A 25,185-nucleotide genomic window follows, 5' to 3' on the forward strand; every position below is an offset into this window, starting at 1 on the left:
CACAGTCCCCCTAGTTCGTCTCTTAATCGCGCGTCTCTTATCTTAATATGAGAAGAAAAGTTTCGGCAGACCCGCTGGATCAGTAGGGAGATTGAGCAAATTGGAAGGTTTTTTGCGATAACGATTTCGAGAACATGATAAGCCATGTTTCTGATTTCTGTGAAGTGCATGACGAACTAGCACTGAAAACAGGACAGAGAGAAGAGACGACACCTGTCCTGTCGTCTCTTCTCTCTGTCCTGTTTCCAGTGTTTCCAGTGCTAGTTCGTCAAGATCAACCACCAACACGCCCGGTTTTTCACTTTTCTGTGAAGTGGCTTATACCACGTTGCTGAACGTTGATTTGACAGGCTACTTTGTTGTATATTTTTCGCAGGGCGCTCCCGTCGTGCTAAAACTTTCTAGTGTCTGCACAGCGCGGGCCGCGTGACGTCGTCTACATCGTCCGGTAACACAGACACCGCGTACTTACAGTGTAGGAGAAGTACAGTGAAACATTCGCGCAAGTACAGAGTTCGCAGGTGGGCCACCATTGCTGCAGGAGCTGTAAACGCGATGGACGAAAAAATGAGGAACCTAAGCGGCCTGCGGCCTATAAGGACAGGAAGCAGCGTGCGAGAAAACGTGCTGCCATTACATTCAACGAGCTGTTCACAAATGAGTGTTCAGTGGATACAAAAAGCAGTAACCGCGCTTGCAGGCGACACCCGTGTTTCTCCCAGGGCTCGGAACCGTTATTCTTTTGGGTTCGGTTCAACTTCCGGTTCAAAGTTATCGGTTCGGTTCGGGTTCGGGTTTAGCGGAGCCAAAATAAAGGTTTGAACCGATATTTATCGGTTCGAACCGGTTTACGTCTGCTGTACTAATCAGCAGAGTTGTACTAATTCTGTACTAATCAGAAGAAAGCAGTCATGTGGTAGATAGGAGTATCTCAGAGTCCTATTCGCAGGCCAGCACGATCCCCGTTGAAAAGAGGGCGGGAGGCCGCTCATGTGTTCCCTTCCTTTGTGCTCTGGACCACACGCCAGCCTCTTTCCCTTCGTCGCTAGAGGTCTGCGGTGCTTGTGGATGTCACTGTTAACTATTAAAATTTACGCCGCCTTCACACTGCGGTGCTGAATGAAAGGAAGCCGCCAAGGCAATAATACAAGATGTAGCTGTCGTTTTATGTGTGTTTTATAGTTATTTAGTGTGTTTTATACCTCGAGTTACAAAAATGTACAGAGATGTAGTGAACCTTTTGGAGGTGAAGCTGCAGGAGGTACATGGACTAACCAGGTCTTAGTTTATTAATTTGTCTGTTCTATAAATTCGGCAAGATACCTAGCGATGCGGGGAGCTTATGCGCGGCAGCCGAGAGGAAAGGTATAGGCGTTTTTACCGTCTCGCGAACCGGTTACCGCATCATATTTTTTCGGTTCAGTTCCGGTTCGTTTAAGGGGAGACAAAAAATGTTTACGGTTTGGTTCGGGTTCGGTTCGGCAAAAAATAACGGTTTTTTGCGGTTTTCGGTTACGGTTAAGTTCCGGTTCCGACCCCTGGTTTCTTCTCCACGAGGCGTATGTCAATCTATGGGAGAGTTCGCCGTTGCGCTGCACACAAACCATGTATGGTTACAGCGCAGGCAATGCTCGTCGTCCGGTGCAACGCTATGGCCTTTCCTACGCATTTGGCAGTGCACTAAAGAGTACAGTGAATTTTTCTGTAGCGAGTTCCGCCAGTCGAGATCTACTTGACATCAATACAGCTCAGGGTACCGATACAGTTTGCTATCTCCAGACGCGTATTAAGGGGCCCGTTGACTTAATGGCTTAGCAGGTACAAAAACAAATATATTATATTTCACAGTTGATGATTGCGGTGTTTCCTAGAAACAAGCTATAATCTTCTCCACCTGTGGAGGTAATTAGAGCCACTAAATAAGATACGCTTCAGAGTATCGACACTGAGTTCCAAGAGCGAGCATGCGCCATCTTGTTTCCGCGCCACGCGCACGCGCACTGCAGATTTTAGCGCAGGGTGCCTTCTATTGTGCGCGGGTGAAATGTTCCTTTCGTTGACAAGCAGCAGTTGACGGCCTTGACATCCTCGGGAGGCTCTAGGTGACATTACATGGATTGTCACACAACAGTCACACGCGCTTCTCCATCCCACAGTGAGCATTATGTTGGTCGCCTTCGATCCTCAATTTGGGACGGTACCAGTGTGGTGCGGAAACAAGATGGTGCTTCTGCTCTCCCTTGGACCTCAGTGTCGGTACTCTAAAGCGGAGCTTATTTAGTGAATCTAGAGGTAATATGATGCAAAAACAATGACGAAGTTTAGAGTCTGTACCAGAGTCCCACTTCTTCCGGAACGGTGTCCAGAGCATCGAGGTTAGTGCGCTGGTAAACTACATTCGAACATGGACATGGCAGTGTCGTAAGGCTGAGAGTGCGAAGGTATCGCTGATATTGAGACAGTGTTACTGCAACCCTGGAGGGATGTAATACATTGTATCGTGTGTATAATCGAATCTTTCCACATGTCCATACTATTTATGTTATCTGACATTCAGGGCGTTCTCATACAGCATGCAACGTCTTCAAGAAATACGAGTGGCATATTTAATTGTAGATGTTAATAATTGGGCGGGTTTCTACATACCTGTACTGAGGAGGCAAGAATTGACGACAGACGTAAAGAAGAACTATCTTGGCTGCGGACATCTCACACCTTATTCGTTGCTTTTTCGACAGATAAGGCTACTCGCACCATGTTAATATACGTCCTGTGCCCGTACCTCATTGATTATGTAACACCGCCGCACAAAGTATGCTGGTGTGCACTAGCAGCTTCATTAGCTTTATCAGCTGACGCGTTTTTCCCGCTTCTTGTCCACAAGAGCAAAATATAACCACAAACCAGTCTTCTCGTGACATCACAGGTTTGTAACCTTTGGACCCTAGATGACCCTCTGTTTACAAACATGTGACGTCACGAGAAGACCGGTTCGAGGTCATATATTGTACGACTATTTGTATGACTGTTTCGATGTTGTTTGTAAGATCTGAACTCTGTTTACAAACACGTGATGTCACGAGAAGACGTGTTTGAGGTTATATTTTGCTGCGGTGGGCAAGAAGCTGGAAAACGCGTCTGCTGATAGGGTGATAAGGTTGATAGCTCCCACCAGCATGTTTTTTGCGCGGCGGCAAAACGTAATCGATGACGTAGGAGCGCAGGTCGTCTATGCCACCTAGATAACGGAAGGCCTCGGCGCTATTTAAATTGACGTCAGGCAGTTGGTCCTGCTGTCACTGTTGGTGATAGACAGGTAGATGTGACATCACCGAAAGAGCGGAGCGAAGAAAAATAAAACCCTAATTGAAAATGTATGGCAGCAGGTCCAGGTGCGTGATGTTGTCGAAGTGCTCAGGCCTTTTCTTATCTAGGTTGCACCATGTCGAGTTGAGGATATTTTGCAGTACTGCCCGCGGTAGGTTTACCAGTGCAGAAAGGAAGGTGAGCGTCAAGGACAGTGCCGTGTGCAGAAATCTCTAGCGCAACAACAGAGAGTCCCACTGAGGAATATTGTCAACGTTCGTGCACGCTGGCCTTGGGGGCTTAATCACTTCCATCGTCCGCGAGCCAACGAGGGGCGGAGCTCTCGTTAACACGAACACGTGACGCGTGACGCGCGTTTTTCGTTAAGGGGACAAAAGCGTAGTCTCTTGCTCGCGTAACGACCGACGGTGTCGTTTGCCTAACGAATGTGTTCACGTGCTCACAGGCTTCATCGCTTACATGGCTCATGATCTAACGAAGCGCGAGGCACTCGGGAGCTCGAGCACGTGGTGTATGACGCGCTCTTTTCGTTAAAGTGACAGGGGCGTAACCTCTCTGTCCAGTTACGATCGAATGAGATCGTTTGCCTAACGAGTGGGTCTACCCACTCGTTAGAATGTGAAACACCTTCATTTGGAGATTTGCAGAAACGGAATTTCTGCAGAAACGAACATGTATTGCTGCACGGCTGTGTACAAAATGACATGTGCCCCCTTTCATCGTATTTACACCAGTAGTTACATGAGGGCTGTGAGGTATTCTCGAGAAGATGCAGATGAAGACGAGAAAGAAGACGAAGAACAACAACTTTATTTTGGCTTTGAAGAGTAGGGAGCTTCATCGCCACAGGCGATACTGCTGCAACGCGGAGAAGCCACTTTGACTGTTTCCGAATTTTGGCATCTGGGCCAAGTTTGCCGTACAAGGGGACCGAAGACGATTGAGCGAAGCTGGCACTTCTCCTAAATGTTGAATCTAGAGGTACCCTACAACGCGTATCCACGGGAATATCACAGTGCATCATACATTACCAGAGATATTAAGCGATGAAATCCTTTCCTGCGTGAAAATCCCAATACCTCCCATGTATTCACGGTCCGAAGAGCCGGATGTCTGGGGAACCAAAGGTATTTCATGTATAACGATATTTTTCGTTTGTATAAGCTTAGAATACATGCCTGAACGTGTATCCTCGGGAATATTACGATACCTCGGATAGAACAGCTGCTACAGCACTTTTCTATTGTCTTGGCGGCAAGTTTCACTCAATGGTCGCGAGAAGGCGCAAGGCGTCGCTGTCCACGAAAGCTCGGAATGGCATTGCCGGTAATGCATTAATTTTGAGTAATGAGTAATGATAATGAATTACATTTTGCCAGCAAGTGATGAGTAACGGCAATGAATTACATTTTGGCAGCGAGTAATGAGTAATGGTAATGAATTACATTTTGCCAGCAAGTAATGAGTAATGGTGATGAATTACATTTTGACTGAGTAATACATGATGACATTATGACATAATACATGATGACTTGTGCCGAATGTTCATTGCGCCACGTGAAGGTTGGGAACAACAACAACAACTTTATTTTGACTTTGGAGAGTGGGGAGGTTCATCGCCAGAGGCGATACTCTACCCCATTGCTTGTGGGCATGTGGGGAATAAAATAACGAGCCCCTTCATAATAACGATCGAAGTCCGATGGTGTCCAGAAATGTCAGAAGAGCTTGGAGCGCAGAGCGTTGCTGGGCTGGATTAGGCCAGGGACCAAGCAATTTCGATAGGGAGAAGGGGCGAGAGTCCAGCTGACGAAGAGGCTCGGAGAGTGTGGTTCGGGAAGGTTGGTAGTGGGAGCAATGAAGAAGAATATGCTCCAGATCCTCAAGAACACCACAGTGGCAGCAGGTGGGAGAGTCAAGTTGTCTAAAAGCGGTAACGCCACTGAGCTGTAAAGGCCACATCGAGGTGCATTCGGTGGATTAATGCAGCATCTTGACGAGAGGTGTTTCGTGGCATGCGGAAAGCGAGCGTTGGATCAACTCTGCTCACAAGACGAGTGACAACAGAGTGACACAAGTGACAACGACAAGCCATAGACAAACCATGCGAGCTATCCAAACGAAATTAAACAACCTCATTGGTCGACAAGATTGCAGCCTCGTTGGCAGCTGTAGTTCATTAAGGGTGGTGATATCAGAATACGTAACGGCGCGTCACGAGCACAATAACCTCAACGAAGAAGCTAAACGAGGAGCAGAGATTGTGCCACAGCGGGGCGCGATAAGTTTCTTCGTTTCGTTATTCGTAACGACTCGCTGACGTTAAAGCTGCCCAAGAAAGATGGCGGAGGGATTCTTCCCTTGGGCGATCACACAAGCGGCTAACTGTGCCCCATGGACGTGATGGCGTCAGGATGCCTTTCAACTGTACGAGACAGTTTTTGTTAAGTTCTTCCGCAAGCCAAGAAACGCTCTCCGCACCGTTTGTGAGGACTTTCGACCCTGTACTTTACTCCGTCTTGATAGCTACGGGTGTTGTGATGAACAACAAAGGCGAAATGGATGCATATAGTAGTGTTCTAATTGTTTTCTTTAATAGTACATTGCGGACATAGTGTTGATGTAGTAATTAACGTGAAGAGCAAAGGTTTCTGTGAATTTCTGAGGTCGATTGTCTTGAATAGTTCCATAACATTCTCTTGCTTCGCGGGGCTAACATGGAATTAAAACAGTTCACTAACGTTCTGTTCAAGCTCACTAGAAAAACGTTGCACTGCGAATTTGTTTTATTTTAGGCGTCAGGACCAGACAGATTTGGTAAAGTTGTTCCATCCGGGAAGAAATGCTGTTCGCACTGTTTATGAAGCCTGACAGTAAGGCTGCTCGTTGTACTTCCATACTTGAAGGAAAATTTACATAAAGTCAATGAAATACGTGTAGATGTATGAAACGATTAAGCCCGATTAAACGATTAAACGTTCGTTTGGTTTGGAGCGAGCGCGGCTGGGCTCTTGCTGACACATGCACTTTGTCGTTTTCAAGTCCTGGTCGTTTCAGTCACTTGGATGAGAATAATTGGATGTTGGATGTTAGCGGAATCATCAATATTATTAACTCCCTTAGAGGTACGGTCTCGTACAGCCCGGGCGTTTCCAAAACTTAGCCAAACTATCTTCACTAGTACTGTGCACGGACAACAGTCGAAGTTTCATTTAGAATAACAAAGTCGTTTTCGAGGAATTTGTCGAAACGTGCCGTAATAGCAGGCGACGAAACCTGCGCTCCACTGTCAAGGCTGGTTCACACTGTCGCGTTTACGCTTGCGTCTACGGGTTACGGGCGCTTACGGTGGGGGTTGCCATGACGACGAAGAGACGGCGCCCGCAAGATCGTTTCCGCAAGGAGTTGAAGCAACTTCAAGTTTTCTCCCGCAAGCTCCGTAACCGTAAGCGCACTGGCCAATAGGATGGCAGAAAAGTTCGGATGCCGCGCAAGCGTTTTGTCTCGCGCGTCTCCTTGCAAAGATGGCAGAAACATTGGTTGTCTTAGAGGCTCTGATTCTCCTAGTTGAGAAGTTTCCCTGGCTATACAATAGCAAAAGAAGCGACTACAGGGATGCCACGAAAAAAGAAAACTCATGGATGACAATTAGCATAGCAGTGGGTCTGTCAGGTGATATCTTCACTCAATGAATTTGTCCGAAGTAGCGAGTTGTACGTTGCACTGTCGACGATGGCGTTAAGTTAAGAACATTAACAGTTAACAGTTACGAACATCGTCAACGAACGTCTGATTGTCTTCCAAAGCAGCCGGCACCGGGGTGCTGGACGCCATGCTACTCTGTGGCTCTATTTCACTTTTCTTCGGAAGGATGGCGCTCTAGGAGGCCGCTCCCCATTGGAGGAACGGAGCGCCGAAACGTAGTAATGTGAACGATGGAGGAACGTAGCCGGCAACGAGATGGGTAATACGTAAGCGCAACCCGTAGCCCGTAAGCGCGAACGTGGCAGTGTGAACCAGCCTTCATGCAACGTCACGCATGATGTGGGCCTGCGAGTACGCCGCCGTTCTCCTGGTTGTTGGAACCTGTTGAACGACCTTAGGTGGAGCCATCCCCTTTGCTCTCGAAATGCGGACACTTAGACATATATCTTCGCGAGGGGAGAATGTAGCACGTGCATTGACTGTGGGGTCTCCGAGAATATGGCGCAAAATCGTATACGTGGAAGCCTCGTGTTTTCTTTCCGCGAGTATTTCATGCAGTTTTTAAATAAACACGCAATCTTTCTTCATGTACATCATCAGCGATACTTTATTTCGTAACGTGACCAGTCTGCAACGGGGAGTGTAATGGAAGCGCGCGTAATGTGTGTTTGGTAGGAGCTGTAATGCGACCGCGTGCGCAGATGTCAGGCGACTTCAGATATGTGGTTGTGGGTGTATTTGTCCGGTGACTTTTAACGCACTTTTTAACTTGTCTCTGGGGGTTAACGCAGTTGTTCTAAACCACCATGTAGGATCACTTCTTCGAATATGCGTTTTTCGTGTGAGAACTGGAAGGAAATGTACGAGAGTTGCCGCGGGCCACACTAACTTCTGAAACTCGTCTGCTCACTCCGGTGCACTAGCGCGCACAAAAGGAGACGATTTCTGCATGTTATCAGGGACTTTGCCGCAGGGCGACATAGGCCCAGTTTCACCAACTCCGATTAGCATTTGAACCGAGATCAACGGTCTCTTAACTTGAATTTAGCGCTTAACTGTGCTTCACTAAAGCAAGTTATTGTCACTGGAACATTAATCACGTAACCAACTAACGTTTGTAAAGAAGAATTGAGTGTTAGCTTGAAGTTTTAGCAACCCTTGATCTCGGTTTAAAGTTAACCAGCGTTGGTGAAACCGGGCCATAGTCGTTCTTTTGCTGCCAACGCAGCTCGCGGCATGCTCTATAATCTTTATCAGTTTAATTTGGTTATTTAATAACACTGATGTGCTTTGTCGAGTAAATTTGCTGTATTCCATTTTCAACAAAGGGCAATCGAATGGTACACTTTATGAGAGGGGCAGGGGGTACGAGTCCGTCCCTTTAACATATCCTCAGGTGCTGACTCTGACGGTTTGTTAACTCAAAGATCCTTAAATATACTCTTTTCATACTCCTCTGTGACTTTGTCACGTATCTTTGAACAATCACTTGCCGATCACAGTTTACCACTTCATTGGAAAGTTGGTAAGGTAGTCCCCCTCCATAAGTCTGGTAATAAACACTGTGCTAACAGTTATCGTCCCATCTCACTAGCCAGCATTGACTGTACAGAACTTGAGCATATAATCTATTCGGATCTCGTTGAACATCTTGAATTTTACTCCTTCTTACCATAACACCATGGTTTCAGGAGGCAAGACTGTGAAACATAGTTAGTCGCTTTCGTGCACACCCTTCACCTATAACCCCCACGTGGACTTCACACAGATTACATGCTCTACTTGCCGCTCTGGGCCTTGAGGGTATGAAAATAAATAAATCAGGACCATGACGTAAGAAGTGTAGCGGCATCGGTATCGCTCGCCTTCATCGTCTTCATCTACCACGCGCCACGCCATCTTCTCACGCGCCATAATAAACTATTCATTCCCTTACCGTCTTCACTGCTGGCCGGTCCTTACTTCATTAACGCTCCACAAACTGGTGACCCGAACCCAGCATTCCCTGCCCACCAATCCTTCCGACTCCCGGCGGCTCCCAGGGTACCGACGTCTCGGGCCCCCCCATCGGTCGGGTTGGCGTCCGCCTTCCCCCATTTTTTCGCTGCCCATCCGGACCTATGGTTCCAAATGGCCGACAGCCAATTCGCTTTAGCTGGCGTCACTCAACAGGCCACCAAATTCCATCACATCGACAGCAACCTGCCGCCAGAAGTCGCGATCGAGGTCATGGATATTTTGACTGCTCCGCCCCGCCCAACCCATACGACGTTCTTCGTAAGGCTGTCACTGACCGAATAATGGCCTCGGAGCGCAAACGTTTGCCACTGCTGCTCTCGGCCGAAGAACCTTGCAATCGCAAGCCTAGCCAATTGCTCCACCACATCCACAGTCTTCTAGGTACGCGGATCCCAACATTTGATCAATCGCTCCTCAAGGATTTTTTCCTTAACTGGCTACCTCCCGAGACTTGTATGGTGCTCGCGGCCCTGCACGACTCTACGATCGAGGTCCTCGCTGATGTCGCAGACAGAATAACCGAGGTATCGAGAGCCACTATTGCTCATAATCCGACTACGACTTCCACTCCGTCCCCTCCTCCGCCCATCCCTGTGGTGTCGGAAGCTCCCCCCTCGGGAAAGGGTTCTGTTACGCAGCTTCCAAGGAAGTTCAAGAGCTGCGTCACCTCATCGAAGAACACCTCACAAGCGGAATTTCCCAAGATCCTCGCCCTCGCACCCCGTCTGCTCAGCAAACATCCCGCGCTCGATTTAGAAGCCCTTGCCGCTCCCGCTCGCCATCCCCAAACTCGAGGCGCCCGTTGAACCTGCCCGCTGACTGCACGCATTGCTGGTACCACTTCAACTTCGATGCGTCTGCACGCAAGTGCGCTCCGCCGTGCCAGTGGCCGGGAAATGGCGCAGGGCGTCGTTAGCGGCAACGGGCGACACCCCCAAGCACTCACCCAGTCGCCTCTTCTACATGACCGACCGGAACTCGAAACTCAAGATGCTTGTCGACACCGATGCCATAGTCGGCGTTCTTCCCGCATCAGCTGCCCAGCGTCGTCAGAACCCCATCTCGTTCCTGACTGCGGTGAACAACACGGGCATCCCGGTGTTCGGACAAAAATCTCCTACCATCGATCTTGCCTCCGGCGGCAGTTCCAATGGCTCTTCACCATCGCCTCCGTCAGCCAGCACATCCTCGGCACGAACTTTTTGGAGCACTTTGGCCTCTTAGTAGACCTCGCTCGGCGCCGTCTCGTCGACTCGGCTACCTCCCTCGCGGTGCACGGGATTACGCCCCCTTTTCTCAAACCGAGTATCTCTCCCCACTAGAGTCTCCTTATGCCGACCTCCTGAAGGATTTCCCGTCCCTCACGCAACCCAACGACTGGTCCACGCCCGTAAAACACGATGTAGTCCATCGCATCATCACCTCCGGCCAACCAGTCTCGTCTCGTTTCCGCCGTTTAGCTCCTGAGGAGCTAGTAATTGCCAAGGCAGAATTCAAGCACATGATGGACATCGAGGTGGTAGCCCATCCTCGAGCAACTGGTCGTCACCACTGCATACGGTCCCCACGAAGAACGGGGACTGGCGACCATGTGGTGACTATCGCGCGCTCAACTTTCCAAGCTACCCGATCGCTACCCTCTGCCCAACATTCAAGACTTTGCCGTAAATCTCCAAGCTGCTACCCTCTTCTCCAAAATAGACTTAACAAAGGCCTACCAGCAAATTGCTGTGACACCCGAAGACGTCCACAAGACAGCTGTGAAAACTCTATTTGGGCTATTTGAGCTCGTTCGAATGCCCTTCGGAGTCAAGAACGCAGCCCAAACATTTCAACGATTTATTGATGCTGTCGTCTGGGGACCTCCGTTCGTGTCTGCGTACATGGACGACATCCTGGTTGCCAGCACGAGCCCCGACCAGCATCGCCTCCACCTGCGCCAGTTGATCGCTCGATTGGAAGAATACGGCATCACCGTCAACGTCCAGAAGTGCCAGTTCGGGGTAGATTCCTTGGGACAGCTCCATGACCGCCACGGCATCAAGCCGTTACCCTCAAACGTCAAGGTAGTGCGAGACTTTCCGAGTCCAACCAGATTCGTCAGCTGCTAAACTTCTACCGGCGTTTCATTCCGAACTGTGCGTCTCTGCTCGCCCCCCTCGAAGCCCTTCTTCGTACCCCAGAAGGCGGATCTACTAGTCTACTTCGCCTTCATCGTCTTCATCTACGGGCATCTTCTCACGCGCCATAATGAACCATTCATTCCTTTACCAAGCGCATTCTTTTCACTTGCACTGGACTGCACTACCTTGGACTCCACGCAAGACGAGTTTTCGGGAGCTGCACTTTCCAGCTGAAAAGAACTTTATTAGTAATGCCTTTCTTTTCAACAGGAAAGTGCAGCACGCAAATAACCCAGTTCAGATCTGGTGCAGAAGGTGCAAGCGAAAAGAATGCACCTACTGTCTTCACTGCTGGCTGGTCCTTAGATACTTAGCGCTACACAGGACGCACGCGGACCCTTCGTTTACGTCTTTCGCCAATTCTGGCCGCTCTAGCAGTCCTCTCACGAGTTTAATCAACCAGACACATTTTTGTCAAATGTGTTCACGTTAAAATAGTTCATTGTGATGGCGTTTCAGCACATTCGATTTATGTCGGCAGACAAATGAGTAGAGATAGAGGTATCAATGCTGCTTGATGGTGTAACTCCAAGGCACCATAGGCAACTATAAGACATGCGTTACGAAATGTAAAGAGAAAGGCAATTGTGATATTTTCCTGTTATAATAAGGTGGACGCCACGTAGCCGCGAGGAAAAGTAAGCGTAACATCCTTATCTAGTGTATTTCTGGCCAAATGTTTGTGTCGTATTAGCGTTACGAAGAGCGCGTAATAGAAAGCAGGGTTGTGGAATGGGATCACCCGGAATCATTCCAATCCCGGAGTGGCAACTCCGCAACCCTTATAGAAAGGTGCAGCACTCTCCAGCCCGCAGCATATTTTTTGTTTCTTCCGTGCTAGCGACACCAAGCAACTGTGGCTATGAATGGTAAACAGATAGAAAGAAAAGAGCACAGCAGGAACGAACAAGAGGTAATGCGCGGCCTGTACCGACATTGGTCTGGAAACTCTGCCGGAAAACCCAGGTGTAAGCTCAGACAGCTCAGCCGGTCGTAGCTTCAGACCGCAACACCTCCCAGTCTTTAGCCTTGGCTAGACCTAGTCTAGACCTTGGCTCCCACCAACAGGCGGGTGTTCTAGCCCGATCGCCAATCCCGCTCCTGCATACCTTTTCCAATGCCTTCCTTCTCGTAGTGTCATCTAGCCATGATGCACTCTGCACCATATCACGGACGGCGTCTTTGATGTCGCCCACCATGTCAGTCACCTGGAAGTAACAGTGATTTTCTTATTCCATCGGTCTATGGTCGCGGTTTGAAGTCTAAGCAATACAGCATCGTACAGCTTCTAAAGGATCAGTGAGGTGACCCCACACTTTTTACTTTTGTTTATGACTTCTGCATTTTCTGCAACAAATAAAAATGACCTCCTACGAAAGAACGACGAGCGTAAGTGCACCGCAGCGCGAGAGCGAGACCTCTGTTCCGGAAACTTGCCGAAACTTCTTAACTCTTTGAAAAAATTTCAAGCGCAGAACACGAGGACAGAAGGAGCACGGTAGTACCTCGTGACATGAGCAGCACCCCTGGCGCACGTGTGATTCGTGACAAAAAACGATGGGGATAAATGAAGCTAGAACGAGTTCGTCCCTTAGTGTCTGGTGCCTTCCTTGTCTTCTCCTCATACTCAAGGAAATGTTAGTCACAAATTGATTACACCAAATCGGTTGTCTTTTAGTTTCCTACGTCAACGTTAGTTATTTCTGTTTGTATTTGTTTCGTGCCGTGTTCTAGTCCGTGCTGTATTGTCAGTTGAAAAGCTTGTCCAATGTTGCTGGTGTTCCTTTAGGATTTCTGCAGCGACGTGTCATTCTCCTTTCTCCTTTCGGTCTGAAGGCTGTATAACGTAGTTATTGCGAATTCGAACAAAAAATAACAGAGCATTGATGATACAGGTCTTTTTGCTTTCTTGTTATTTACAAATTATTTCTGAAGAGCAATGAGAGCAACATATATGTCGTTCTTGGAGTAGCGTTGTACAACCTAGCGGAGATCGTCTCGAAGACAGTATGCAACCGTAAGGTGACTAATTATCGGATATCCTAGTTTGCCGTGATAAAAAGGTTCAGATTTCGTGTTTTCCCTCCGTCCACGATAGGCACATACACAGCTAACGATCTGTCCAAAGTCCGCGTATAATAAACCGGCAAAGTCACAAATCTAACGCAGAAACCGTAACAGAGAATAGTTATATAGGCTCGTAACATTAAATACGCTTTATTTTTTTCTAGCTCAGTTCGCGTAGCGCCACTAGCGTCAGTCCATTTAACAAACATACCTTCGCGCACACCACAAATGTATTGGAGGTACAGCATCTCCAAACATTCAATGAAAAGCATTAAAATATGTGGGGTATTCCTCCTTCATCCTCCTGCTTTTTGCGCTGGCGTTGAGGCCGGAACAAACTTCCTAGCTTCCCGAAGCTCCGCACTACATCAGCAGATGAGACCGGTACTTGCAGCAGATATATCGCGATTTGGGAGAGCGCGGGACTACGTTGAGTCGGGGCCTTCCAAAATACCATCGGATGGACTATTTTGGGTGCTTGGGTCTTCAGCTACCTGTTTGAAGACCGCCAATTCCTGCCAACATTCTTCGAAAAACTCTAGCGTACATTTTAGAACCTCGATGTTGTTACCTGTACCTGGCCTCACGATTCAGACTCAAGGTCACCGTTCTCAGCATGACAGAACGAGTTTTGCGAATACTAGTTTTATACGCGCTATGTAAAAATGGCAAACCCGCGTTTTTCTGCGACAACTATCGAAATCCAAGTTTCTCCGTGCCCAAAATCAAAGTCAGCGTTTTTCCGCGACCAGTGCTCAAGCGATGGATGAGCGAGCGCTCAAGCTTTTTCCGTGGACACGGAATCCTATGATCCCTGCTAATTACCTAAAATTATTTAATTGGGTGGTTTCGAGCAAAAGAGAGATAGCAGAGTTAAAAGCAATCCTCGTTGAAAGTCATTCAGGAATGTCATCCTTCACTGGATAGTTAATCCTACTGTGAACCGTGAAGAGAGCTACGGGAAGCACACTCCGTTGTATGAGGTGACGTGCTTGTAAACGATGCATCGGACATATGAAAACCGTGTCAGGGTCGCTAAACATCCAGGACACAGCGTCAAATTGAAGTGAAATGCTGGGTTGCTATACAGCTTGAACTAGGAGTGTGTGCAGAGAAATTCTGAGTCGGCGCCTAGAAGGTACAACTATTACAATAAGGATAACTCGAGGTAAACAAAATATCTCAAATTATATATAAAAAAAAGAAAAACAAAAACAATGATGGCCCTCCCTGAAAAACCACTCAAGTCAGCTCTTAATCCCTCCTGCTGTCTCTCTCTTTCCATATCTGGCCATTTTCAGTGCTGCTTTGCAGCAACTGTTATGAATTCAGGAACTAAAGACAGAGAGAGAATCAGAAAAAAAAAAGGAGGAGGTGGGGATATAAATGAACTGGTGCACGCACTTGTGCACTACTGCAGTTAAGATAGCATTGTCGTGATTGTATGGGGTGTTATATCTATTTACTAATATCAAGCAACCTACTTAGAAAGTTTTATGTTAGTTTTCATGGTACATGGCGTTGATGAACAAGGCCAAGAATACTAGACGGAGGCTCGGAAGTGGCATACTTGAATTAAATGCTGCCAGGGAAAAGAAGAAGGCCCGCAAAGACAGGGGATCCCTGGCGCATTCAGGTGGGACCAGTGGGGAATCACTGTATGTCTCAAGAGAGCTAAGGACGGTATATATACGTATATACCATTTATCAGATTGTTCCAAGAAATTGGATACCTTGTTTAGTGGAGTACTGTCAGAACTTTCATTATAAAATGTTTCAGAAAAATAAAACAATTGGAATGATGTTTATAAATGCATCGTTTCCAATCTTTGTTACAGTCTACCAACGATACAGTGTACGGTGAAGGGGAGGATGAGGTCTCTATAAATGGGCATATTTCCTTCATGGTCAAGGAGATGAGTAAGAATGACATGGACAAAGAAAAAGTAAAGAGCTCTATGGACAGGACTTTCCAGTCAAGGAGAGAGTGGATCAGGACAGAGCGACCACTAGTGCAGGATGCACTGAGAACTGAAGATGAAGTCAGTTTCTTTCTAACGTTTGTTGTGTCCCTTATTTTGGATGGCAAAAATTACATCCTATTATAAATTGACATTGGGGGATATTGATTTCATTTTGGTCTTGGTGACTGGTCATTGCACCGATTTGCTATACCGGGTCTCTTTTTCGTGCTTTTTATGCATTTTTTCACAAAATATTTATTTATATGTTTATTTATTTATAAAACATATTTATATAAATTATTTATATATGTTATATATAATATATAGTGTTATATATTATAGAAATTTATTTATAAAAATAAATATCTATGCCCTACACATGCCGTTAAGACCTGGCGTTGTGTGCGTATTTTTTCGAAAAAAAAACGAGATTGCAGAATCGATGATTTATTTGTCAAAAGCTCCTCCAGCCTCCATTGAGCTTGGAAATTATATGTACCTTGAGATACAAGTAGCTGCCCTTCATTATACAAATGAGTCAGCATCGAATATAGCCATTGAAGTTGCTCTAGACAAAATGTTTCCTTTTTTCTTGGACACCACAGCCTGTGGTCCCTTTTCTAACATGCTGATCTGTGTATCTATTCTTGCACTGGAACCCATCACTCAAGGTCTCTAGGTCATGCACATGGCTGTTGTCACAGCTTGCGGTCCCCGAACGAAAAACGGAAACATGGATTCTTGCCCAACTTGAGCGGTTTCACTTCATTAGCATAATAAACTGCTTGTATCTCAGGGCACAGAAATATTTCGAGAAATATTTGATTCTTAGTGTAATATTCTATTTTTCTGTACTAACTTCTAGGTCAAAAATAAATTCAAGCGTCTGACAGGGGTCGACGTAGATCGAGCGCTCCTTCAGTTCATTAACAATTGTGGAGACACGGTGCTCAAGCTGGGCTCTCAGAAGGAACTAGTCCAGGAGCATGTCAGGGAGCTCTTTAAAAGCCTAGAAAAACTTCAGCCAACCGAACGAAAGTGTGAGTTCCGTTATAGGCTCCCTTGAGGCACTATTTAATTTTTGTGTGTACCTGTCCGTTGTTCAAGACAGTGACATGTTTGCCGTTTACAGACTACTATGCAGTTGGTGTACTGAAGTGCTTGCCTGGACTACTGAGAGAAAATTGGCAAAATCTTCTTGTAAAGCTGGTATGTAAAGTTTGAGCACCTTAACCTTGCTTTCTCTTGCTTATCAGAGTGGCTAAGTTTTCATATTATACACGGCCACCTGAACTGAAGCAATGGTATGAGTGACACACAAAATGCTCTTGTTGACCAGAAATGCCGGTTTTTCCTTTCAAAGTGGAGCACGGAAAAGTCTTTTCACTCCTTCCTTAATTGTTTTTGAAATTTGATTTTTGGTGATGTTCGCAGACCAGTACAGTTGCTTTTACAGTCTGTCAGTCTTCCTGTGCACATGCCTTTCCACATAATGACAAAACCAGGGATGGAGCCAGCAATACTAAAATTATTATAAATGCTCTATTTTGTTATTCGACTTTGTGCTTGTGTTTTAATCCTTATCCCACACTTTAAACATACTTTTATCCCACGTTGTAGCGTGAGCTACAGTAGAGGAGATAACAATACTAAGTGGATATAAAATTCCTTGGAAGTTAGGGAAGATTTATCTATGAGCATCGTCTACTCTGTACTCTAGGTCTGAAATATGTATTCCTATGCCAGTGAACCTGACAGCTGCTTTGATTTATCTCACAGGATCCCAATGAGGCGCACGCCTACCCAACAATCACTTATACAGGCGACCATACACTTACAACACGCAGCGTTAGTGTCACCGCGAAAGGGCTCACCGTCGACGTCGTTGATGTGACATCCTCGGTGTAACTGTTGTTGTGTGTCTACTGGACATTCAACATTTAATATGCACCGAAGGTGAAAAACACACTGTGTGTGTTTGAAAGGATGATGGGGGTAGAGTACAACGAGGTAACGTCCCTCCCACTACGTGTCATAACGGCACTGAGTGTTTAATGTAAGTGCTTTATCCATTTTTGCTATTTATTTATTTATTTGTTTGTTTGTTTGTTCGTTTGTTCGTTTTTTGTTTGTTTGTTTGTTTGTGTGTGTGTATGTATTTTCGTTATTCCGATAACTTTTTCATCGGCCTTATCGTATGTTAGCTAGCTTCTTATCACTACCATCCATAGATCGGCTATCCGTAGAAATCAGTAAAATCTATTATTATTATTCCAGTTCTCAGACACAATCTAAAACGAGGTTCACCACAAAGCATGGTTACAACCGACCATCACTGAGAATGACACTATTACATATCTCAGTCTATTTGGATATGTAATAGATATTCTGTACAATAATCAATAATACTTTTTGATTTCTTTAAAAGGAGGAAACTATTATTGATTATGCAAAATAGCACAGAATATCTATTCCATATCCAGCTAAATCAAGATAGATAACGATGTCATTCCCAATGACGGTTAGTTCTGAGCATGTTATGTGGTGAAGCTGTAGTGTACCTGTCAAATATGTGTTATTCCAGCTACATGTGCAATAAGTCTTATTGTTATTATTATTATTATTATTATTATTGTGCCTTATTCTGTATGAGTATGTAAGAATAAACAAGTGCTCAATAAATTCTTGTTTATCAGCATAAACTGTGGTACGTCGTTCAATACGATATGTTGCATGCACGCTCAGGCAGTCCACATTACTAGGTTGACTATAGAAAATTGCAGGCACAAAGGCTGTTATGTCCTGAGAACGAGTTTCTCTGTAATTTTCAGAAACAGGCAAGCAGGTAAACGTTATTTTGTACCTATTTGCACGTCTGCCAGTGCACGTCACGAAGCAGAAGTGTAGTCAAACATGTCAAACATGTTGCTAGGGGCTGTGACCAGTCAAACATGTTGCTAGGGTTTAAGAGCATACCACCTCTCTTTTCTTCTGGTGTATGTGTACTCCCAACGCAAGGGTGTAGTAGCACATTCTTTACTTTGCTGGGGTGTACTAGTACGCTCCGCGCCGGGGTGTACTAGTACATTACACGCCGGGGAGTACTGGTACACCCCCAGGGGTGTCATATGCGCGCCATCCAAGTACACCCCAAAAGGGTGTTAGAGGACACCCTTATTTCATAGAGTGTGCTTCGGGATACTTGTCCCAGATCTCCCAACTTCGTGTTCCTTTCTTGCATAACGTTCATCATATGGTACACGGATATGGTAAAGTACGGGCCATTGCCTTAGATATACCCAAACAATGCGAAGGACGCGGTTCATCAACACCCAGTAGTTACTGCACGCACGGTTCTGCTTTCGAAAGTTACAATTGCTTTAAGCTCTCACCAAAACCTATACCAGAGACGGGTATTGTTTGGTGTGATGTTCAGGCAAATCATTACCAGGTACACAAGCGAAATAAATTATCGGGCAGAGTATCACCGTCCCCATAATTTAAGTGATCGTTTTTAAATAATAATAATCCGTGACTTTACATTGCGAGACAACTGTGATCCATTCGTAAAGCGAGATAGCAAAGCATAAAGACCGAAGCAAAATATCGCCTCAGAAGTGCATCACACTTGGAAGTCATCCTTTGCATCTAACGCACCTCTTCCTTCTTTTGAAGATCAAAATAATGGTCCACATAAACCTTGCCCAAGATCGTACCAGCAGGAAACGTTAAGTCGATGACGCACTTCTTCCATCTGGCTTCTTCATTATCGCCTCTTAGTTTCGATGTAGCGAATTCACCGAAGCTTTCCACAATCTTCCATCCAAAGTAGTTTTCGACAGTGCTTCTGCAAGAAGAAAGAGAAAGAGAGAGAGAAAGTAGGAGACAGGGGTCAAACTTCTACCGTGTACGACTTTTTCTTCAACATCGCGGTCTGTTGTCCATGCGTTCATGCAAATGTCCTTGTCGGTCTGCACTCTTAGAAATGAACTTCACCGCATACCACGCTCCTAGCGAACCATCATCTTGACTGATATCGTTATATGCCTAGGGCGTTTAATCACTTCCATCGCTCGCGAGCCAACGAGCGGCGGGGCTCTCGTTAACACAAGCACGTGGCAGTTTCACGTGATGCGCTTTTTCGTTAACGGAACAACTTGCTCGCGTAACGACCAACGGTGTCGTCTGCCCTAACGAATGTGTTCATGTGCTCACAGGCTCTCAAATTTAACAACGGTGAACTTATGGAAGGCGCCATGTCAAGTAGCACGCAAAAACAGCAGTTTTAAATACAGAGAGTGCCTAGACGACCCACTGTTTACAAACATGTGACGTCACGAGAAGACCGGTTCGATGTTATATTTTCCTCAGGTGGACGCGGGAAAAGGCGTCGGTTGACAGGCTGACAAAGCTGATAGTGCAGACCAGCATGCTTTGCGCGATGGCGTTTCGTAATCAATGACGTAAGGTGCACGGGTCGTCTATTAAAAAGCTCAACATCCTAGGGAAATCCATTGTACACAATCTGCAACCTAGACGAAGGTGATAAGGTGGAATATGTCGGATAAGAAAGTAAAAGACGCCCACTATATTTACCAAGGAAAATTTGGAGCGGCCAGGATCTAGATAGCGTGATATTATACGTATTTAATAATGATTCAGTACTATACGTGGGTATATTGTATAAAAATTATGTAAATTACATAAAAACGGCTTCTACATGTGCGAACGGAAAAGCAGGGTATATTCAATGAACAATCTGCATCCCTTCAAGAAGGGAGTTTCCAGAACTGCGTGCAAAGCAGATCTCCAACCCTGTTCTAGAATTTAAAGCATAAGGGAAATACTTAAAATTGTTAATTTATATTTAATAAAGTATTTATGTAATTTTTTTTGGTCGGTAATGCTGGAACCTATTTAACGCGCTCCAACGAAAGTGTAGCTTGAGAGTCTCTTTGTATTCGAGTATGTATAAACGCTCGTATGAAATACCTTCTTACCTGTTGAATGCCTGTAGATAGTTCAGGAGAAGCTTGAAGTCGCTGATATTTGTGCATATAATGCTCTCACTTTCGTCTATCGTAACCCCTGCCTCATTAAACATGCTGTTAATAAATGAGGACCATTGAACCTGCAATGAAGATCTATACAAATGAAATGTCCAAAGTGAAAAAGCCACATGCATGCCGCCATCAAACGGATACCATACACCTTCGAAGACAAGGGATAGGAACATGGAGAATGAACTAGGCAAAAATGAATAGAAATAAGAACCAAGTAAATACACACGCACGCATAAAGAGCAAAAATTCAGTGGTGATTTAGCGGTACATCCGAGAGAAATGCGTTAGCAATAAGCGCCTCTTCCGGTCCATATTTCATTTCCGGGAATCCCCTTCCGGCCTAAAGCCGACTTCCGGTTGTCCACTTCCCGTCTATACTTAACTTCCGGTCTAACTCTACTTACGGTTCTCCGTCTCCCGGTCTAATATGACATCGGTTTGGCACCTGTGGTATTTACTTGACTTTCGAGAGTTTCGAAGGTTCGACACTTTCAATTTTTTTATATAAGAAACCTTAAGAAAAACTTACTGAGGGAAACAGCCGGTTAACTGAGGTAACCTTGAATTTCATTTAATTCCTTATAATTACGTTTACTTTCTTTAATTACTTTCAATTCCCCTTAATCCACCTTAAGAGCGTTTATTACCTCCGGTAATTTCATTTATTCTTTATCTTAATTACATAAATCTGACATCCATTACCTTTAACCTCAACTTCCTTACTTTAATTACCCTTAATTACTCTTACCCCTTACTCTCAATTACCTTCAACTACTTCAGTTTCAAATCATTTTACTCCCATTTACATGTGCACTTATACCTCGGTGGGGTTTCACCACCTCATACACAGACACGCCGCACACATGCACAAGAGCTTTTTTTTTTCGTTTTGACACTCCTAATGCTAACGCATTAATATTGTTTTGGCTTCCCTATCTCCTGACAGTATCCACAAATGTGCAGAAAGGCAACATCTCTATCCTTATGAGTACTGTCGCACTTTCTACAGGCAAACCAGTTGTCGTATCAGCTGGACATGTGTAAAGCGGGATAAAGCGTACTTGAGAATTCTGCGGAGTTAGGGAAGAGAGTAGACATAATTCGATCCAAAAATTTTCTCAAGAAACTGTCCACAGGTTTCTGTGCACGCCATATCGAAAATAGGTACCTGCAGCGCAGTTATTCCAAGGACAAAGCGAACTTTACTAAGAAATGTTCGACTAGTTTCTTGAAGAGCATCTCGTATAAATGGGAGGACTTCGGAAGCAGTATCGGACAATGAAATGTGACGTAGCTTTCACCTGTATGACAGTGGCTACTAGACTGCGTTATTGGCATCGAGAACAAGCTCCAGGTGTCGCGTCGGTCGCCCAAATAGTGAGGATATGAGAACGTGCAATGCGTTCCGAGTGCATGGAGTTCGGACGCCCTACGTTCTTTTCCTTGTTGCAATTACGGTACCGAAAGCCTGATGCGGTTCTGTACGGTACCGCAGCGTAACCACGTGAAGAAGTCAGGTCTATCCTCACTATTGCTGTTGTCGCGAGGGGCTGGCTCTGTCTGTTCTCGAGGCCAATAAGCACGCCAACCTGCGCGCGTCGCTTCGCTTCTCCGGCCTGCCTCCAGCTCCGAGAGTACTGTGACGGCGGGGTTTCGTTTTGGAGCCGCGGGGGGCGCCACGCAGCGTGGACGAGCAGACGACGTAGGGCACACAGGAACGCGGCGCGCTTATACCTCCAAGCCTCGTTTACATGTTTTCTCTACGCTTGTGTGTGTGTGTATGACTAAGACGTTTCTGGCAACGCTATCAGGCTTGGCCGGCACATGGTAGAAGAGGCGTGCCGAATGCGCTCATGAATGGTAATGCCTCTCACGAGTACATGACTAAGTCAATGAGTTCATGCTTTCTGTAGGTACACAATTACGGGCAGGTATTTATTATCGTACATAAACGAGATTACACAAAATGCCAAAAAGGAGCGTTCCAATTATAAGTACCTAGAAATTATAGATGTCATTAAATATGTTAGTTTCAGGGCTTCATGTTTTTATTGAGAATCGTCATCTCATATGAGATAATCGCAAGACCTTTCTTGAAAGTGGCTTGTGTAGCAGCTCAGGACACGTTGCACACTTTCGTCTAAATCCACTCTCCTGTATGGACATCTAATCAAGGATTAAAGAGCAATAGCAAATAGCATAAAGGGCAAAGCTCAGTTCCTACATCTCTACTTTGAGTTGTGGTGTGATCAGCGGTGTCACGCCAGTTTTACCGCAAGACTATCTTACACATTTCTCCAACGTTGATCTTTATGGTAAATTGAGCGGTTGCTGTCTCCGTGCCGTTGGTGAAACCCTAGAGATCAAACTCTGTTTGTGACGCCTCGTCGACATTACATCACACAAGGTCGGCTTCGGCACCATGTTCGGCACTCAGTTTCGGTTGCACTTGGATGCTTCTTCATGCAACTACGCGCACAAGTTTGGCTAGTTCTGCAGTCGGTTTATGGGAAGGCTAGACAGGAAAGACCGATGGGACTGTTGCAGGCAGCATTATTGGAGCTGCCCAACGAGGCAGGCGCTGTGAATGGGGCTCACGACAAACCTTCTTCACAAATGGCTATGTTACATCTGTCGGGTGACTGCAGCAAAATGGAATGCAGGCTTCATGCCTACTTTTGCGTGATACCTTAAAGGAGGTAAGAACTCCTATCTGCAGCTATTGTGCTACAGGTGTAATAGGTGTAATATTGTTCTTCATATCTTCGTAATTCTATTTACAAGTTTGTGTTCAATACGTGTCCTTCATAGTGGGTGCAGCGTTAATACAAAAAACGCACTTTTTCCGGATACGGGCGACTGCACGTACCGCCATCCAGATACCCCTATCCCTTGTCACGTTATTTGTAGATTTGTAGCACCCAATGAGACGCCAACGCACATAACGGTACGCATAGCGTACACATAAGGTACACATAACGACGTCTGCTGTAGGTCGGACAGCACTGTAGAAGCAGCGAGAGAAAGTGACGAACTTATGGGAGTCGGTAATATGGCCTAAAATGTTGAACAGAAAATGTGGGACAGTGCAATATACCTCTGCGCATCATTCGTTTGACGCGCCTTGTTTTCTATGATGTGGTGTAATTCTTTTTTTTCTTCTGTCTTTGACGACGACGACAGCACACGGCGTAGGCGTTTCGTCCACATTGCACACGGGCACTTTTCATTATTTCTGCACATTCTTTCTGCGGTAAAGTTTAATGTATGATAAGTTGATAAGTAAATTTAAAAAAGAAAAGATAAAATATGAAGATAAGAAAAAAATGCGCGCTCATGTTGAAACAGTGGCGGTCCGAACGACTGCGAAACCGAGCCGAGGTAACCGTGATCGCATTGGTTGGATATGGACCTATCGGATTCATGTATAAAAAAAAGTTGTTACGGCGAACAAGTTAAAATCGCTGTTTGGTACCGACACAGTCGGCGGTCTAGTTTGATAGAGTCCACAGCCCCCATAAGCCCGTGAGCTGGCTTGCTATAAATACTGCGTAGCTGCTTATTTCTACCGGTTGATACTGATGTACTCCGCTTTCACCTACATGCATTGTTGCAACGTGAACACAAGCAATGATATGCTTTGGAAGCCATGAGAGTGCTCCGAGCACACGCATCATATGGATTGCTGTATTACTGCTGGCAGGCAAATTATGCCAAGAAGCCAAATCAATCAGGAACGAAATTCCCTTGCAAAGACCATGAAAATTGTTGTCAGCAAACACATCGAAAATTATTTTTGAGAAAAGCGGTGTGTTTTCTGATTTTTTAAGAGCAGACCTTTTGTCACGAAAAAAAAAAGACCTGCTTTGTCGTGGAGTTGTGCTGACTGCATCAAACAAAGAGCAAGCTGTGATAGCCAGGGCTAAGACGCTGTACTTACGAATCATGTTGAAAACAGGTGTGCATTGCGAAAACGATCACATTACGCTTGGTTATTTGAAATCTCGAAAGTATACAGGTTGGTTGGTGGTACTGACCTGTGGAAGTGCTCTCTGCAGACCTTTCAGGGAGGTTTGTTCAATCTTTCCCTGTTCATACATCGCATGCAGGCGCTTGAAGAGAAATCGAATGTAAGTGCATCCACAACACATAGAAAGCAATAACAGCTTCTACCTCATTCCCATCCTGCATCACAGATAATGTGCAGTAGTTTGACATAACGAGTAGACCTCTGCGTAAAACAAAGATTCAAGACTGGAATCTCTGACGACCTCTTATAAAATAACGTGTGCCAAGAACGTGTACTACCTACTCTCAAAGCAGTTTAAATATATATATTACTACCTCTCAAGAAAATACTCAAACAAGTGACGGACTAGATATCCAAAAAGAAGTCAAACTATACATGCAGCTATAGCCGTGTAAAACTTATGAAGGAAAAGAACTCTAGCCCGTCAACTACATCCGCCGCTGGAGATATGGAGAAGCCATAGCTCGGCAGGAGAAATACTGCAGCGCAACCACGCAGCGTAGTGTCATGTGGTCAACAGTCTTAACAGCCAGCACGGGAGCAGAGTCAGTATGACGGGTCGCATTATCTCGCAGAGTAGCGAGCGTGACCTCTCTGTGTTCAACAATCCTATATACGGTGCCGTAATATTTTGAGAGCTGATGGAATGGATTTCTTTTCCTTCTTAAGTCGAACACGACTATAGTGTTATCTTAACTACACATCATTTCAGTGTACAACACAATAGACACTGTGACACATTCATGTCAGATCAAAAGTGGTACTGCAAAATAGTCATGTGTCGTAGCGTAAACTGTAGAGGCTGAGCGTACAGTTAACGGATACAC

The 25,185-nt window shown here is 45.6% G+C and overlaps 1 protein-coding gene and 1 long non-coding RNA gene across 3 annotated transcripts in view; one reads left to right on the forward strand and one right to left on the reverse strand.

The window, feature by feature from the left end:
- Positions 1-25,185, reverse strand: part of LOC135378594 (neprilysin-1-like) — a 189,077-nt gene that overhangs the window by 75,561 nt on the left and 88,331 nt on the right. Inside the window, exons 9-12 of one of the 2 annotated variants that reach the window (XM_064611655.1) lie at positions 24,366-24,440; positions 20,266-20,396; positions 18,923-19,112; positions 12,344-12,442 (exon numbers count right to left, since the gene is read on the reverse strand). In XM_064611655.1, the coding sequence (XP_064467725.1) occupies positions 12,344-12,442; positions 18,923-19,112; positions 20,266-20,396; positions 24,366-24,440 (495 nt within the window). The remainder of the gene's footprint in view (positions 1-12,343; positions 12,443-18,922; positions 19,113-20,265; positions 20,397-24,365; positions 24,441-25,185) is intronic. The other variant, XM_064611656.1, reaches the window with a different exon arrangement.
- LOC135378595 (uncharacterized) lies at positions 16,259-17,128 on the forward strand. The gene is made up of 3 exons (XR_010418492.1): positions 16,259-16,305; positions 16,398-16,474; positions 17,045-17,128. It is a non-coding gene; the product is annotated as an uncharacterized LOC135378595 (long non-coding RNA).

Source organism: Ornithodoros turicata, chromosome 1 (genome assembly GCF_037126465.1).
Source record: "Ornithodoros turicata isolate Travis chromosome 1, ASM3712646v1, whole genome shotgun sequence".
Taxonomy (NCBI): Eukaryota; Metazoa; Arthropoda; class Arachnida; order Ixodida; family Argasidae; genus Ornithodoros; species Ornithodoros turicata.